The sequence below is a fragment of the Bradysia coprophila genome (genome assembly GCF_014529535.1).
Source record: "Bradysia coprophila strain Holo2 chromosome X unlocalized genomic scaffold, BU_Bcop_v1 contig_39, whole genome shotgun sequence".
Taxonomy (NCBI): domain Eukaryota; kingdom Metazoa; phylum Arthropoda; class Insecta; order Diptera; family Sciaridae; genus Bradysia; species Bradysia coprophila.
In genome coordinates this window covers 3,688,822-3,708,850 of record NW_023503329.1, presented here as the reverse complement: position 1 = coordinate 3,708,850, position 20,029 = coordinate 3,688,822, and the positions used below count along the sequence as shown (strand labels likewise).

The window sequence follows — 20,029 nt, the reverse complement described above, 5'->3', positions numbered from 1 at the left end:
AAAATTACGAAAAACGAATGAAATTTACTCGAGTTCAATGTAAAATACACATAGGGCCCTAGTAGTGGCCTTAGTCCAAGGACCCAAATTTAATTTTTTTTTCAACAACATTCTATTCGGTCTTTGATTACCTTCCAAATGAAACAAAAATTACGAAAAACGGATGAAATTTGCTCGAGTTATATGTAAAATACACATAGGGCCATTAGTAGCAGCCTAAGTCCAAGGACCCAAATTTAATTTTTTTTTCAACAACATTCTATTCGGTGTTCGATTATCTTTCAAATGAAACAAAAATTACGAAAAACGGATGAAATTTACTCGAGTTGTATGTAAAATACGCATAGGGCCCTATCATTTGCCGTGTCATTTACATTTCCATCGTTTATTTTGCCATAAATATCACCAAAAGACCTTAAATTACTTAGGTGGCCCTAACTCACGAAGGGCCGACCCGAATATGCCCATCTTCGAACTTAGCCTCACTATTTTGACTATCTTTCTGGGATTTTTTTTTTTTTGAAATCGGATTTGATTTACTCAAGATATCGGCGTGACAGACAGACGGACAGACGGCCCAAATTTTTATTGCGTATTCGTCATCTATGAACATAGGCAAACACTTTGCCCTTACCGTCTGCTTCGAATTCCATCAATTACACACGGCATCGTAATCCTATAAGCCCCTTCGTACTTCGTACGGGGCAAAAAAATGTTGATGTATATGATAGGATAAGAAGGGCAGGAAAGCTGATGCTTTAGAATCACGATTGTGACTTATGTATGTGACGTATGCCGTGATAACTTTGTTCATAATCTTGATTCTCCTAAAAGACCTATTACGGTCAATAGAGCTGACTAATATTAACTAACAGCATAGACTAGCATTGCGATTTGAAAAACCCTATGAACTATGTCTGACACGAGAGTCGAACCATCAGTCCAACGCTCTATATTTTACTATAAAAGTAGATATTAACCGATGGTCGTTGCAAATGATTAGCCGTTTTACTCTTCAGACCGGTAACGTTTTTTTCCATAATAAATCTTTATTTACTTCTCCGGAATGACTTTGACTTAGTTTACAGTAAATTAATCAATAAACTTGAGAAATTTCGTATATTGCATTTGTTCAAAATAAAAACTTCTAAGCAAAAGATAATGATTGAACGTTACTTATGAAAATGTAACACATTGCTATACAAATGACCTACATCTACCATAAACATACACTCACTTCGCCTATAAATAGTTTCAGAAATAAATTACGCGCGGTACAGCACAGCCAATCCATATGGCTGACAGTCTGAAATGTGTACAATCCGAAACTTGGACGTATTAGTAGATCCGTTTAGACGCTTTTACAGTATAAAAGGGCAACAGATGCAGATGAGATATGTATTTAGTTTTCAGCAATTATAAGACCGAACGTTTTGCGAGGGAAATCATGAACAGTGAGAGAGAGTAGTAGTTTTGTTCTATCAAAATGTTTGTCAAAAAATATAAGTTTTTAATGCTTTGCAGAGAATGTTTGTGCCATAAAACGGAAATGAATTATAATATATGCACTCTGCCATTTCTACTTTTGGTCGGACTATTATATATTCAATTTGAACATTTTATTTCAAAAGTTTCAACTAGTATTGCAATTTCCATACCAAATATTGTATTCATTTCCAACTTATACCAACTAACCAAATAATGAACTGATGCTGGCGAATGCATTCTTTCAGCAATGGTCTTCTCGATTTAATTTACTTATTGCTAAATAGACTGTCTAACTTCATCGAAATAATTTCCCAAATTTCTCTTCTGCTTTCAGATCATCAGGTGCGGTGACTTGGACAGCTATCCCCTACTGCAAAACTTAGACCTCTCATTCAACAAAATCAATGACATCGAAGATGATGCTATGGGGCGATTAGAAATTCTTGTCACTCTGAACCTATCGAACAACAACATAACCTACATTCCGTCAAGTCTTCCATCCAGTCTAATCAATCTTTACTTGCACAACAACGGAATCACTGACGTGCAACCGACTACCATTGGACAACTGGTCAATTTGGAAACACTGAATTTGTCCGGTAACAAATTGACATATTTGCCCGGATTGCCATTACCTCGACTCTTAACACTCAGTCTTCGATCGTCCGGTCTGCGCGGACTAAGCCAAACTGTTGTGAAAACATCGCCAAATCTTAAAGATCTGTTTTTAGAAAATAATCCAATAAAATGCACCGAACTGCTTGGCATCGCCGAATGGGCATCACCGTGCCGAAATGAAAAACTTTTCGACACATTTGATGGTAAAACGAATGACGATGAGACGACCGTGTTGAGCATACTGTCAACACTCAATAAATCACAAAGATGCCGAAAAAGTGTCAGAAAAACGATTTCGGAGAGTGAAAAACCAGTCTGTCCCACGGAAAAATTAATTATTTCCTCTCGCTTAACAAATGAACTCAAAACGAATGAAAGCAAGCAGCAGAATAACGTGACAACGAGTATTCCAGCAAAAATACCAACAACAACAACGACGACCAATCGACAAGATTTATGGAATGTAAAGGATGGCAATGGTGATGGCGGAAAGTTTTTACAGTTTAATCAATTTGATTATAATAAAACAACTCAATCAACATCAAAAGATGAGAATTTAAATCGTAAATTAGATGATAATGGCAATGGAAAAATGGTAAATAAATCAATGTTTGCAGTTGATGTAAATGATGTGTCGCTGAACGAACGGGTGGCAATAAAAAGTGGTGGCAACATCGTAAATTCGATGGGTAAAATGCGGATGGGGGAAAGTGGTATTGATGTTGATGTTGTGCCAAATGGGAAAACGATGAACAGTGTAGATATGGTGGAAACCACAACAACTTATGATGCCAACTTGATAGCAACGACCGGTTTCGGGTATATGAGAGATGCGAAAAAATCAAGATCGAACGAAAAATTGGCAAAACGAAAGAAAAATATGGAGAAAGTACCACATAAAAACGGTGACATTGTGCCAATGCTGCAGAAATATTTTCGAAATAATGAAACGAAGACTGTAGAAACACCACCACCACCACCGCCGGCGGTGCTGCACGATTTACATAACTTTGTAAACCAGACGAACATTGACAATAAAAATAGTTTGAAAGACAAAATAATTTCGTTTGAAACGTTCAATGGTAATCGCAGTCGCGCAGTTGAACAGTTACAAACTGAAAACAACCACCAGCGCATTATGAATGATGGTCTTGCTACTGTTACTACTGCTGATGACGTAGTTTCATTAAATGAAAATGACAATTTCGTAACAGCGACAACAAAAACGACATTTGTCCAGCAACATGATAATGGAAATAGACATGTGGACGATTCAGCAACAGTAAAACGAATGAACAAAGGAACGAAGAAAAAATTGAAACAATTACGATTTAGTGAATCTCGAATTACATCTCATCAAAATGATAAATTAAATCCAGAAATGGATGTCTATTTAAACGATGAAGAAGCAAAACCGCAAAAAGTTAAGGAAATGAATGGCAAAGTGGATGATAAGAATGAAAAACTCAGTGCTAGCTACGGCAATGATAAATTAGACAATTTACCAGATAGTTTAGCACAAATGATGACAGGGCAAAAAGACAACAATATATTAACTCAAACAGGTTTTGTTAAACAGAGTGTAGTGGTTGCTTTGACACCCCAAAATAAACAACACGTCGACAATGAAGGCAATGACAATGATGCTAACGACAAACAGCAGCTACAGAAAATGTTGCCACATCACAATCCACAACAACAACAACAAAACGAAAAGCATCAGCAGCAAAATCGGTACGGCAATAATAAAAAAGAGAAAATAAATTGGAATACAAGCGACCCGATTAGTTACAAGAACAATGAAAATACAAATAATTCGCAACGAATGGAAATGGTGAACGACGAGCATGGAGATGTAGCCAAGCAAAGAGAATATCGGGTCGACCAAACGAATAAATATAAAACCACTGCAACCGAGTTGACACAGGAAAGTCCAATAAAGGCGAATCAAAGTGTCCGAAATAGAATGGAAAACACTGTCCAACATCATTACATAAATGTACCGAAACAAAGCAGCCAAGAGCATATAGTGGGTATAGAGGAGAAAACGACCAACCCGAACCCCATCAATATCATGCCGTACAAGCAACTCAATGACCATTATGATGGCAATATTAATTTTCCAAGCAAAGGTCCCACTACACCGAACGCAAATAATAATGGAAAGATAAAAGGGATGGCAGACGTTCCAATTACAGTACTGAAGAACCGAGAACACTTCAATAAAACTATCAACAATGCGGAAAACTTAAATAATCACAAGACAAAACAACCACCAGCAGCAGCAGCAGTAGCAGGAGCCTCTTCCCTCGCCGACATTGTTAATGATAGTGTACGTAACCGAATAGAAAATGTGGAACAGCATCAGCAAAATATGAAAATTAAAATAAATTCTCATAATGTTGGCAGACAAGATAACGACAAAGAGAACGAGAAAATGGAAAGTAATAAAATGGATGTACAACAATGTACGAATTCCGGCAACGGAAAATGTGAAAATGATATTTATGTGGCTGAAAATTCATTAGATGCTGTGAGCAAATTAAAAAATAAAGTTTTGACATCAAGGTCTGAACCGATGGTTCAGGATACGATGGCAACCGTTCTAAAGAAATCCGACACACAATTTAATATGCAACGTAAATCCACCAAAAACTCTACCATTGAACCATCGCATCTAACGATGCCATCGAATACAACAACAATAAGCGATGAATACACAATCAGTAATACAAGCACATCGAGTGGTTTACCCGAACAATGGAACGATGTTCGAAATTCGGTTGGCCATCCCGGATTATTTATTGTGATTGGTGTCACCATCGGCATGATAATATCGCTTGCACTTATTCACATTTATCGGTGTCGTAAACCATGGCATCGGCAAAATTTGCATGACGATGATCAAGAACAATATACGCCAGCCCATCATGACTTACTTCCGATGGAAATTTTAAATTCATCCCATTTGCACTATTCAGATTCACCAATCGGTCTTTGGTGACATAAAAATTCTTCAACTTCATACAGTGTGTTCGAGTAGGAGTATTTGTATCGGCGGCACACACAATTTTCAAATGATTTTTTTTGTCGTTAGCAAATAGAGAGAAAGATCCAAAATTATTGTGGTTCGACTTACTGGACTGCAATGTTGAAGTGAAGGTAGTGACGATGGCAAGCAAATAATTTGTAGAATCCTCTCAAAATGGCGATTGAGAATTGGAACAGAAGTGAACGACTGGTGGAAGTTCAAAGGCGCGTCGATAGGGATGTGATCAACCACCATTTTGAGAGAATTCGTCGTTCTATTTCACCTTGCCGTTTGATTCTATCTTTTTTTGGGATGCAGTAAGTCGAACAATTTTAATTATCTTTTTAGACTCGCGCTATCTTTTACAAGCATATAATTGAAGAGAGTCTACCATAGAGTGTACAATGTTTTAAAACAAAATTGTGTAAATCGGAGCCCAGCAAGAATTGTTTGTGTCATTTGCTATTTGCCATACAAATCTTTTTGGCACTAGAAGTAGAAATTGATCGACCAAGCATTACGCTAAATTGCTTTCAAGTTTTATAAAATTTAATTTAGCTCCGATTTCAATAAAAATGTGCAATTAGCTTAGAAAATTGCGGTGATGCGAGTCAAGAACGCATTGTATTTTTAATCTTTATGGTAGTCCCTCGCACTACATAACCTCACAATTGAATTGGTTCCGATTAACGCAATAAAATTAGTTGATAATCGGAACTAGCTACAAAACACGGCTACTCATCATTGGAGAAATTTGAGGTCCAGTTTTTGCGAAAACGTTGAGCTGACTCGGAAGCCTTTTTTCACGAGTAAAGTTCTTTAAAAATTAAAATTTTGCATTTTCCTCAATTTTATGGAATTTTTAAGAATTTAATTAAGCAAAGCCTTACCAATGTGATGAAAGAGACTTCCAAGTCATCGTGTACAAAAATGGTTTGTATGCGTTTCATGCAATTTAAGTTGTAACTATTTGACATAGTTACCCAAGACTTGAATTGAATTGAAATTATTTAAAATTCTCGAAGATTCCTCGGCGATGACGTGGATCAGCAACATCAATAAAAAATTGGACTTTTCAAACTTTTATCACTAGTTATGTAAATCAATACATATATTGTACGTACAGCCGTAGTCACCGCGCGCACATGCGTTTTTTCGCTGAATTATTCGTAAAAACATGTGACTCCTAGACTCAAGGCAAAACGGTATGCTTCTTTACCAACTATACGATTTTTAAGGGTGATATCGATTAAAATGGCATGGTCAAGGATCTAATGTAACGAATATTTGATTGATTTAGATTGATTAATTAAATAACATCGAGTGCCATTAAAATAAGTCAATTGTTAGGTTATGTACCGTACATGACAGACATAATTGTGTGAAGTTATATACTCTGTCTGAAAATGAAACTTTAAATGGAAACAATAAAATTTGAAAGAAAATGTAAATACAAAAAATATTTTTTCAAAAAAAAAAAAATTAAACAGAAACTGTATGTAAAACAATTCAAGTTTAATCAAATAGAAAATGTTTAAAAAAGAAAATAGTCGGAAAAAGGAAAAAATTTTAAAATTAAATTTATTGAACAGAACAACCTATTTCATATTGATTGAAAATGCAAAAAAAAAGAAAAAAAAATTGAAACTTCGAAAATAAATGTATTTTTAGAATAGACATATATAAACAAGAAAAAAAAACAGAAAAGAAAAAACAACCAGAAAATGTATGTTTATAAATAGTAGAATAAAAATGAATTTAATTTTATTCTAAAAAAAGAAAAAAATAATAATTTTTGGTTTAATAAAGTTAGTTTATAATTCCATTAAAATATTACATCAATGTTGAATAAACGTCAACAGATAATATTGTAAGAAAATTAAAAAATGCAAATAAAATGAGAATGGTTGAACATTTTTTAAAGGAAAATCTTTTCGTTCTTTTCAATTAAAAATTTTATCAAGAATTTTCGTCGTTACCTCTTGCATTCCATTAAAAAGAATTATCATCGTTGCACCGATATAGTTGATGCCTACGAGCAGTAATTCTTCAGACGTGACTCAAAATGGGCAACAATGTGTAAATATGTGACGGTAAATTTACATATTATGATAGATTAATCAAATATTTATTGGCCTTTGAAAGCTACTCATACCATTGATTTCATATGAATAGTTAAATGCACAAACAGGACATGTCACATTAGCGACTGATAAGAAGAAGAAAATTTATATCATTAGCTGCGTTTCAAATACGACGTTTCTGGGTATTTCTAGTCTATTGACATCGTCAGCCAATTTCAAACTGAGATAAATCAATAAAATTTCATTTTCCTTCTAATTCGCTAATGTGACATGTCCTGTATCAACATTAATCATTCATATTCAATTAGATGATTTATTCGCAATATATCACACCCAAAGGCGCCAGACACTTGTAGACACTATCCCAATGATTTACACACATTAAAAAAATCAAAGCAAAGAGCGGGTTGGTCATATTGGGGTTTTTAAGTTGTGAGTGATCTTTAAGTAGTTGAATAAATTGTTTCAGTTAGAACAGTTAGCACAGTTTTCGAACAGTTGAGACTAAAATGGTTTTATAGTGTTTTATTTCGTTAACACAATGGTCAACATGTTGGTTTGGTAATGTAATGTATGCCCGCAGCGTCTACTGTGCTAACTTCATATTTAAATAATTTTTCTCCGCACCATGAACTGTTCGAATCGAAAGTAAGACACTTTATATAAAGACAGCACAGTTTTCCAAATGTTCAGGTTGCAGACCACGACCTGGAACATTCTACTGGCAGAATGTAAAAAAGCACCTTTAAATCAAAACTGCTTCATTAAGTATTAATTTGTCAATCATTGGTGTTGACTTCTTTATTGTTTTTTTCAGCAGTCTAATATTCATTAGCCAAAATACCCGGCAAAAAAAACTGATAGAGTGTTCACGAAAATCCAAACAATATGTGTATTATACGCCTACACATCCAATTTTTTTTTTTGTGTTACCTTTCTTCCGAAAGAGTCTGATGAACTCACTTTTTCAAACGTTTGTTTTCACCAACTAATAATTCTCTACTGACTACTTTCGTGCCCACTGTCAGGCGTATTGTTCGTTAGAATTTATTTGCTCTGATTTCTTTTTCTCATTACATAGAGTGTAGGATAAATGGGGTAATGTAATGACCACTGAGCCATCAATGGCGCTTAAGAATTGCTTGTTCAATGAAAACATGCAAGAGAAATTTGAAATTTGCTTGACCCAATTTTTATAGAATGTATTGACTCCTGAATCGTAGATCTGTGAATGAAACGATGAACTATTTTCTGATTTTGTGAACCAAACAACGAGTTCGATTTTAATTATAATGTGCAGTCACTATTTACAAACAGAAAAACATTTCAATTGGAAAAAATATTTTTAGCGAAAGCCATCACCTCTACAAAATTGAAAGACGTCTGTTCATTTCTCTCTTTGTTGAACCATTTTCGAAATTTTGCTGAAAATTGTTTACGAACTGTAGCTGCATATAATATAATATTCTGAGCAAACAGTGTTATTGCAGAACTGTCTATGCAAGTAACAACCTTCATATTTTATTTATTGTCTTGTGACATCAGTATAACAGTTTGTTGTAGCTAAGGGAGCTCTAAAGACCAAATTGATATTTTCAGAATCCAAAAAAATATTTGAACATGTGAAAAATCCGTTGTTTGATCAGCCACATGCGCCAATTTAGTATCTTTTTTTATCAAAAATAAAGACAGTTACTTCAAATAGGCACTATTTGCCTTCCGATATTTACACAAATGTATTTAAGGAAACATCAATTAACCTATAAAAGAACCAAGCGGAAGAATTTTTCAGTCAGTACACACGCGAACATTCAAAATGAAATTGTATCTGTTAACCATTGGCATCTTTCTTTCGATTGCGGTAAGTGCGATTATACTTTTAGATAATTTCATGTAGAAATTGAATCCATCCTCTTCGGATCCCCCCAATACAGCTATGTTCGTGCAACGATAAAATTGCTGTTACGCCAGCAAAGACCAACCAGTGCTCCTGTACTAAACCAAAACCTGTTAGGCCACGATTTGTATGCTACAATATCAATCAATTGCTTCCATTCTGTCCACCATGCATTGAGCCATGCTTTGCAACGTGTCCGTGCATATTCCCCGATGCGGCTCAAACCATCATTAATCCACAGCCCGCAACCGAGCGGCCACCGTACTGTCCAAAATGTGAGGTGCATGTGAATTGTATTGTTGCAGCGTGCTTTAGCGGACCACAACCGTGCACTGCTGAATATGTTCAAAAATTGGTCAATGAAAGATAGAGTGAAATTTGTTGCCCTTTAAATTCAAATTCACTTTTTTGATATCAAATTTGTGATAAAAATCCATCAGTGAATTTGATGGGTAGGTAAAACGTTGTCCGTATTGGCAGAACAAGAATGTTACGAACACAAAGTTGAAAGCAATAAATCATGCATTGTCTACCATCGAAAAGAAACAGTTTTTTTTCGTATTTGAATAGTGATTTTGAGCAAAGATTGTGAAATCTGATATTTCAATCTGCTTATTGATTCGTACATCAGGTTATACAAACAATTTGAATATCTACTTAAGTGTACCGTACACATGTATTAGATGAATACACGGGTACATCGCCAATATCACCTGTGAATAATTGACGGATTTTACATTTCATTTCTTTGACTCAGTGTCAGTGAAACCTATGTCACCAGACATTGAACAGAAGCAGGTCAATGCTTGACAAATTTATTTACGTATTGACAAGAAAATGTAAAGTCAAAGCAAAAAAATATTTCGACGGGTAACTGAAACGACAACGACACATGACATTTACGAAGGTTAAAAAATATTTCATTTTTTTCTTGGATATTGTCTTAGACAATATTAACTCAGATGATTTTGTACTTTATGTAAAGAAGTGGGCAAAACGAGGCAAAAGGAATAATGAAATCATTTACACGTCCGACTGGGATGTAAAGCCAATGTTATTTTCAAAACACCATACGCGTGAACCAACGGATTAGAAAATAATTAATTTTTTATCAGTCTTTCCTATCTTGAAATAAACTAAAAAGAATCCAAATATGGGAAAACTGATGCGTCGCTCCAACTTAATTTGTTTAACTATTCGCTATGTTCGCGGAAAAGTGAATACCGAAATATTTTCTGATTTGGGAGTTGATGTGGTTAATTAAATTTTGTTAAAGAAATGTAAATCTAGATTTTCATTTTTGGATTTTTTTTCTCAATCCCCAATCCCTCAGAAAATATTTCAGTATTCACTTTTCCGCAACTTAAACAAAATTGTGCCGGTGTTCGGACTTTCTCATTCTAAAACGAAGAAGAAAATATCTTGGCCGATTCCCGAAGAGCCTTTTCCATTATTATATCGGGCGTCTCTTTGATTTTCCCGATGCCAGTCCACCACTGAAAAGTACGTTGGTTTGAAATTAACAGAATTGGAACAACCAGCACAAAGAAGAAATTTTAATAAAATAAAATATCTGCAATTTCAGCATGGTTTGTCTATATTCAGGTCATTGAATAAAAAAGAGAAGTCTGTATACAATGGTGGTAACATGAATTTGAGCTATTAGAATTTACGAATCATCGGCTGTACAGTTCATTGTACTACTGATTAACGGTAAAATAATATCCCAATTAGTACACGATATACTCTGCTCATTAATTTTATCCTAATGCACACACCAACAATAACAACGAGCGACTCAAACACGATCACCTGCAAACAAAAGTCATTTCTATAACTCACTCCACAACACGCGTTTCTTCAATAATTTATTGGAAGTACATTCACGATATCACAAAATTAAATAGGACGTGAATAACGAGTCGTAAATCAAGTGAATGTGTACCCTTCGCAGTAATAAAGGTAAAATCAAAATGTACTATAGCTCGTTAGTCGCTCTACCCGCTTCTTGTACACATAAATTTACATTTTATTGCAACACCGACACCATCTAAAAACACCAACGTAAAAATGGAAGTTGTGGTCACAATGACTTTTTATTATGTAACCAACATACATCCTACAATCCTACATCCTATGTACTCACATATAGATTCGGATGACCATTAAAAACGAAAAGTTTTTCCCTGTTGTTTCTCTTATTTATTTTTATAAACACAAGAGTTAGCTATGCTAGTGCTATGTGAAGTGACTGGATGGGGAAGTACATTGGGTACATTATGTTTGGTAAATTTTTAATTTCAATGAGATAAAATCAATCCATAAAATGCTTTTAGAAAGTCGTTACCGGGGAATACTTATTATATATCAACATGAAACTTTTTGCGTAGCGTTAACAGCACAAATAACAACCCTTACAGTCCCCCAACAGATGATAACAATAATAATGAGGCGGAAAATTCAATGTGCATTACACCTTATATCGGCAAATGGGTTTCGGTCTTTCATTTTTATTTGGACTTTTTTTAAGTTCGATACTCACACAGACAAAAATCTCGGATCATCAGTTGAAGGAGTGCCCAGCTGAGTGTCCAGTAAATATTTTTGAGGCATCCTAAATAGTGAGCAAATGATTACGCTCAGGGGTTGATCACATTCATCGATCATTGATCAGATCACATTGAGGACCTTAGAGAACTAGAATCCATTTCAGAGCGTTTAGTTTAAAAGTTTAAAGAAGAATTCGAAGTCCATGTAGTGTTTAGTCATTAGTCATAAATCGACCATGACGTCTACATAAAGAGCTATACTATTTCGTAGCTCTTTCGAATTGACTTCGTCACACTAGAGCTACGCAGATGTTTTTGTATTTGTAATCACCTTGAAACTGAAATAAATGAAATGAAATAAAGCAATGAAATCTGGTGTGTGGAATATCAACATCCATGCTAAAGCTAATGAAGCAAAGGATTGTGTATGAAAAGCAAGAATATTGAAACAAACAAAGTAGCAGATTTAATGATTATATTGCGATACTTCCACCGTTTGTGAAAGGTAATAGTCATTTGTGTACCTGTTTTGGACGATTGATTTTAGGCAATTTCGCGGATTGTAGGCCGAACGGAGTGAGGTCTACAAGCGAAAGTGCCTTAAATCAGCCGTCCCAAACAGGTGCACATGTGAGTTTTCATGCAGAGGGCCGGAAACCCGAGAAAATTCGAAAAATTGCCCTCATTTTCGGCCCCGACACATGAAAATTCTTATTTTTTTGATACCAACATTGAAAAATGATACTTTCGCCCCGCATATGAGGGGCGAAAGTAAAAATATGCATCCCACGGGGAGAAAGTACTTAACGAAGAGCGAACGCAACTGAACGAACAGCGAAAGTGACTGACGTCACAGAAAATGAGAGAAATGAGTCGAGTTGTCAACAAAATCCGCTCATATTATGCAGAATACTTTGATCAAAATTGTAAAACACTGTGCGCCAGTGTTCTTATTGAAATTAGCATACAAAGTTGATACTTTTTGTTACTGAATGATTTGTTAGTTATATCTTAAGAGCTTCCGAGCGTACGCTGAAATTGTAGCCTACATTTCTGCGTTTCGAAATTTTTGATCGCTGATATCTTTTTACGAGAGCTCTTTTTGAAAAATGTACGACCACATTTTCGAGTAAAAATATGTCAGCTTTGAATAAAAAATAAAATTGTCTGTGAAAGTTCCATGTGCTTTGAGAAAAGTGTACCTTTGATGCAAATTTGGGGCATCGGTACAGTTTTCTCAAAGCACATGAAACTTTCACAGACAATTTTATTTTTTATTCAAAGCTGACATATTTTTACTCGAAAATGTGGTCGTACATTTTTCAAAAAGAGCTCTCGTAAAAAGATATCAGCGATCAAAAATTTCGAAACGCAGAAATGTAGGCTACAATTTCAGCGTGGGCTCGGAACCTCTTAATTTTTGTGTGTGTTATTGTTGTGATGGCTAAATTATTAAATTTTTCATATACCAGGGGGCTGCCGCCCCTGGACCCCGCATTTTCTGGCTAAATGCCTTTTTATTTCAACATTTTGTTGCGATGTTTCCGATACGTATCAATTTTCAATGTTGGTATCAAAAAAAATAGTATGAACGACTCGGGGCAAAAATAAAAAAATTCAACCTGTGCGATTAGAGCCCTTGCCTTCGGCGCGGGCTCCAACTCTCGTACACGGTTGAATTTTTTTACTTTCGCCCCTTGTCATTCAATGTACTATTGCTTCTTTATTTGGTCGGTGACAATTTTCAACGAACGAAACAAGAAGAGAGATTGAAAAAGAAACCGCAATCTATATTTAGGTTAATTCAAGATTTTCGTCGGTGTCCCGGCTGTAGGTAGAGAGAAAAATACATTCTTCAATTATGCATATAATCATTTCGTTATTTATTAACACACCATCATGACAAACATGTTACAAACTATGCAACAAATATACCAATGTATTCCCAAAACACTTTGTTTTTGTATGCCATAAAAAATGTTCACCTCTGTAGATTCCATTAAGCACTCGAATTTTTCTTTTCTGTTTTTTTTTTCTTTCTTTTTTATATTTATTTTGAACCGACTCGGTTTGCTTAATGCCTATATGTTCGGATGCTTTCTAGAACCGGAGAGAAGATGAGTAAAATAAAAGTTATTTTTCGGTCACACACATTCGACGGGAAAAAAAATTGTATTTTTACTCCCGTGGGAGGTATTCAGACAGTTTCCGTTTGGTATGCTTTTTATGTCTAAAAGAACGCATATGTTACACATGATTTTTACTGCTTTCATTTTTATACTTGAAAATTTTCTTCTTTTTTTCGGTTACACAATTCAGCAGAGAGAAATTATTTTCTTTTCCTTTTTTTTGGCGTTAGAGTTTTTTTGCTGGTTGTATCTTCCACCTCGTACTCAGTCTCCTTCTACTCGGGCATATTTGAATAGCCTGGTTTTTTTTTCGTGCAAATGAATGGAATGAGGGAGGCAGATGCAAAAATATATCTAATTCCCTTCTGTTTTGATGGGTTTTTCCTTAGTCTCCATAGCATTTCATATCGGAAAAGTTTTCAATTGAAATCGGATACAGGGACATATTATACATCCAGAGACACACTCAATATAACATCTATTCAATTTATTTACCAAAGACCTATTTAAAGTTTTTTCATATAAATATTGCTGTGAATGTTTTGAAAATTGCCAATGGGCATTATATTTCCTTAATAGTTTAAGAGAGTTTAAATTTTCTCGTTTTTTTTTTGTTGTATTTGTTTGCCCCGTAATACTGTAGTACACATAACCATAAACGTTGTTATTTTCAAAATTTAATTGGATCGAAAAATGTTATTGCATTTTTATGGCAAAAGTTAAATTGTGCTCTTCGTAGAACGATGAGTTGAAAAAGTTTTTTTTTTGTTGGTTTGTAGCAATTATGTGTTTGTATGAATCTACATTATATTCACATTTTTATTTCATTTTGAGTAGTTGTACATATTTTACAAGGGAATGTGCAAAAAAATTGCGACAATATGAATATTATACGCATAATATCTCATATTTCTGCTATTAAATTAGACGAATAAAAAACAGATTTTTCGTGAAAATGCTTAAAGTTTTTATTTGTAATGAAACTCATGAAAATGTAAAATTTACGGTTAATTGTTTGTTGTCGTCAAATTATAATGGGAATGTATCCAGTGTATGGAAGATTGGAATTGTAACTGGGAATTTTACAGATGATCACAGTATTTCCATTAAGCCCCTAGGCATTTTTTAGAGACTAAGCGACCAAAAAATCTTTGTTATATGACGAAATGTCTTAACATGCCTAGCCGTAGCTACAGGCCTAGCAGAGCCAGAAGATTCTCTATTAATTGTATTAGAGACCACCTTATGGGTGGGTCGGGTGACTGAAGATGTTGAAACATCCTTTTATTTTAAACTTTAAACTCCATTCTCTAAATTAGGGCCAAAAAGGTCCAGATGCGCTCGTATGAGGTGAAAACGACTGAGAAAAGAAACACTACAATCGAAGGCATAGGTTAGGATATAATACCCCGAGTAAAAAAAGTTCTCACAAATGTCTAAATCTGTCGAAATCAGATATTTCAAATCTCATTGAGTATTGAGAGACAATAGACTTGAGATATCTGATTTCGACAGATCTAGACTTTGAGATATCTAACTTCAACATTTTTTTTCACTGGGGACTACAGAAATTGGGAAAGAACCGAAAAATAATTGGCATTTCAAAAACTCATCTGAAAATCACTTATTTGAGAATCTCCCACTGTACAACTGGAAGACATATTTTCTGACATAAGACCTTTGACTTAAAGTCAATACAGAATATTTGAAACGATTGTTGTCTTATCGTCAACGACAACGATAACAAACTATAGCGTATAGCGATGAGCTCTGGATGACATTATCTAATATAGTAGAATGTATTTTAAAAGAAGTGAAGTAAAAGATTATGTATCCAACACATGACCATCATCTTAATGACTAATCGGATTGAAATGACATGTGCTGCCAATGTTATATTTAAAAATGTTTCAAATTAAATTATCTAAAGAATGCAAGTTTTCTCACTTAACGCAGCCCATTATTGTTTAACCTAGTGAAATATATATTGGTCTCCCACCTTCAAGACAACCATCTGAAGAACTGGTTTAAAGAGAGCTTTTTTTCGAATCGTATCCAATCGTAGGCAGTCAGATATAAACATTAAAATATTTGGCACGGCGGCATTGTTATATTATTATAATAGGTTTCCCCTACTAACGACGTAATTTCGGATAGCCATGGGTTATAGGAATTTCAGGCTGTGCTTGATTTAATTTTTGTCTACATAATTCGTCCTGTAAGTTGCTCAAAAACGTCTGGAGAATTACTGCCAAAACATTAAAAATCACCCATGGTTCGTTTTCAAGTTGTTTGAAGTATTTGCAAATTAACTCTTAAATCACGTTCCACACAAAAGACAGCCGAATATCTCACAGCTAGAATACATATATCCAGTTATTGAGTTGTCCTGCTGCTTCATTCACAAAAGAAAAATTATTTTCGATAAATTTGATAACTCCAGAATGTCCCATCATAAATTCAAGGGAACATTTTCCCCAAACGATATAGACCATTATCCGAGGACATAAAATGCATAATAATAGTAACAAACTAATAAGATTTGCACAATGGAATAATAGTAATACAAATGTTTGGTCGTATGTCTTACATAGAAAAACAATTTTTTTTTCTTCTTTTTCGTCATAAAAAAACATCTCATCTTCCATCCTATTAAACATATATCATTGTTGAAAACCATTTCGCATATCGACATACGACCTTAACCCCGATAAAACTTCTTTTTGCGCCCGTAAAACATATAATACGGTATAACGTAACATGCCCTGGATATATATGCCATACATCCTGTTAAAGAAAATTTATTGTACCAAATAAATAAAAGCTTTTCTCGTTCCTACTTTTAGATTTAAACACACATGCAACAAAGTATAGGTTACCTACAGACAGAAATGTTTTACATCACATTTGATACATTATACACAAACAACATCCAGCAAATATCGAACAATAAAATATCATGAAGCTAGCACACGCAATCTCTAAATAAGAGATTGTCAATTCTTTAAATAAAATTATTACAAAAATGCTATAAAACAGACAAATTTCCATGAAAATGGATTTCTAGCGAAAAACGGAGACGAAAGAGAAAAAAAAAACGAACGAACTCATTTTAAGTCTTAACGATAAATTGAAATTTGATGCTTTTTCCTAACCATTTCGTCGTTTGCAGCAAAGTTTATGTGAGTGAAAGCTTTTTGTTTTTATATACCCCGAACAATTTAACCGAAAAAAGAATCTCAAGTCAAATTTGAAGTACTTATTCCGTACTGATGGTTTTCAATTGGATCACACCAGCAGCAACTCCCAGAACGTTACTTTTTATTCAGCGGGAGCAAGACGACAAAAAAAAATATAGAAAATAATCAAATCGAAGTGCGGTTGTTCGAGAGTTTAATTTTTAATTTGTCATTGTGTGGATTTATTTTTATTTGTGTCGTTGTTGTTGGGTGTGCATACTATTTTTTCGTAACTGAACCGAACGGATCGGTTTCGGTGTTAAACCAATATAATTAAAGGATTTAACTTCGTTTCATTTCATTTTATTTATTTATTTTTTCATTCCATTCGTTTAGCATCGGACCGTATCCGCACCAAATACATCCTCTCTTTATGTTGACAGAGGGTCAAACTATACCGTTAGATACACTAAAAAATCTCAAATGTTATCTAAATTGTTAGAACGAAAAAAACTATCACCCATCCGGGGACAGATAAAGTTTGCTCTCTCACATTCACAACTCTACGATCACCCAGCATTTAGAAGGTATTTTTGATTACACCATTTCTATTCATAGCATTAGCCATATAGAAATGTGGTAGAAGTAACCAGCACTCTACATATACAAAAAATATAGGTAACGTATGTTAGCGTAACAAGATAAAGAACAAGGGTTTTAAACACGGGAGAACAAAAAATGTCGTCCTAGATACAGAAGAAAGCGTGTTTGGATAAGATATAGTAGGTGCATGGGGTACGTAAAAGTTGCTATGATAAATAGTTGTCGCCAGGGTGAGGTAAAATTGTACTATTTATTTCAACGCCGCAGCTATTATTCAAATTGCAAATTTTAAAACAAAAATGTTCAGGTAACATACTATGGTCCGGACAAAGTATCGCGCAGCATTTGATCTGTTTGTTGTGGTATTTCTTTATGGTGATGTGGATTTGATACTTTTTTTGGTTCATAATCATTCTTTTAAAAAAAAACTAAAAAAAAAACGTAAATTTGGATTTTAAGAATTAAATTCCTGAAATTCTCCCCAGTCCTAAAATTTCTTAGGATTCAATTTAAAAATTTTTAGGAAATTTTAATTCTTTTAAGAATTTTAAAAAATTCTAAAAAAGTTTCTAAAAATTCTTTTGAGAAAATTCGGAGTAATAAAAGTCATACAGTAACAGCTGCGCTAACCACTATACCAACGAGGTTATTTATACCTCGGAAGAAAAGATGATTTTTTAAACACATCTGCTTAGAAGACATTTTTTAATTCCCTTGACTGTAAGTCAGGGTCTTATGCCGGAAAATACCCTAAAATGTTTGTATGAAAGGTTGTATCAAATGTTATGAAAAACGGATTTGTTTGTCCCAATATTTTGCTTGTAAACACGATAACTTGAGTAATTATCAACCAATTACCAATCGTTATTCAAATGTATGGAATGACACTAAAAAACGATCAAACAGAAAACTTTAAAACTCCAAGTTGGAGTCTCCAACGAGTGTGAAGTTTGAGGCAAGAGAGAAGCGAGAGCCGTAATTCGCACGAGTTGTGCTATTTTATTCATGATTAAAGGTTTTGTGAATGTAGTAAGTACCTGGGGGATTCTTTTTTGTAGATAAGTGTAAGGGAAGAACGTCTACCGTACTATTCACGCCGTAAATGTGCCTAAAATTTGAATTTTAAGTGAACAATTCGATGAAAAAGTGAATCTAAAAATACATTTCAACGCTTCCTTGTATGAAAATGACGCTACGTTAGAAAGACCTCCGCACTTTCCATTTTGAATTTCGACCGCACTTACGGCGTGAATTTTGTATTGCACCAAAGTGAAAGAGTCCGCTAATCGTTCCACATTCGCATCTTTTACTTTTGATTAGCGCTAATAAGACTATGAAACTGAATAATAGACAACTTACACGAGTGGTAAGTTTGCAGGCAGAGCGGAGCGAGGGCCGTAATTCATACGAGTCCTTGTCTATTTATGACTTATTGTTGATTAAAAATCTGGCCGCCAATTTACAAGAAAATAGAGAACAGAAAAAGTACTTTACCAAAGAATTTGTACTCAAGCCAGTCAGTTATATGTGATGTTTCGGAAGTTTAGCAACGGAAAATAAAATGAAATTGATTAAAAATATATTGAAAAAATTGTCAGTCAAGGGACCTGACCCGCCCAAAAGGTGGGGCCTAGTAACTTGTAATGTTAAAAACAACACTTTGGTTTTCTTGCATTAAAATAGTATGTTGTGTTACATGTATTGTAATGTTGATATTTTCAGCACTGCTGAAAAAATCTCATTACAATACGTGTAACACATCATGCTTTGTGCCAACCGAGAATTGAAATAGATAATAGCACAAAAAATCATAATTTTCATTGTAAACGATCACTCTTCAAATTTGATCGATCACATTGCTTTGCATTTTCTCAAACGAATGCTGTAACAACTCATGCAAATTCCATATCAACACTGCTTTGAGTGTTGTAATATCACATCAAACGGGTGCTGAAATAAGTCACTTTACAACATTGAAATGAGTGCTGAAAAGAGTCGTATTTCAATTCTCGGTGGCACAATCCTTATTTACAGCATCGAATCCATCAAACGTCACAATAAACCTACGAAAGTACGTAGCCGAACCAGGTATTTTTTTATTGCTCATAGAGTCATTTCTGCCTACACTGTCTAATATTTAATTACCATCTAATGATTAATGATCACTTCATGAATAATTTTTGATTGTAACGTCCTGTATCTGTTAAAAGTTTTCTTTTTATTTGTTGGCATCATGCGTGTAACAGTGTAACATTATGACTTGTTATCCATTGAATATTCATAATAAAACTTTTTTTTTTAAATAAAAACCCCCACGACCGGCAATGACTTTTTTATGCATATGGCATGACGGTTCTGTAGTCTAGCGCTATAGTATAAATGACGCTCATGTATTATAAATTTAGTTGTAAGTAATAAAAGCTTTTTCGTGATATGTGAATTGTGTGTGCC

The 20,029-nt window shown here is 34.3% G+C and overlaps 2 protein-coding genes and 1 long non-coding RNA gene across 3 annotated transcripts in view; 2 read left to right on the top strand and 1 right to left on the bottom strand.

Moving 5' to 3' along the window:
• LOC119069856 overlaps positions 1-6,431 on the top strand; it is a 42,210-nt gene extending 35,779 nt beyond the window's left edge. Inside the window, exon 3 of the mRNA XM_037174031.1 lies at positions 1,823-6,431. Within this exon, the coding sequence (XP_037029926.1) occupies positions 1,823-5,110 (3,288 nt within the window). The 3' untranslated portion in view covers positions 5,111-6,431. The remainder of the gene's footprint in view (positions 1-1,822) is intronic.
• Positions 1-20,029, bottom strand: part of LOC119069857 (protein timeless homolog) — a 241,190-nt gene that overhangs the window by 155,067 nt on the left and 66,094 nt on the right. The gene's annotated exons all lie outside the window — the stretch shown is intronic.
• Positions 8,948-9,664, top strand: LOC119069861. Its single transcript, XR_005086418.1, has 2 exons — positions 8,948-9,082; positions 9,156-9,664. It is a non-coding gene; the product is annotated as an uncharacterized LOC119069861 (long non-coding RNA).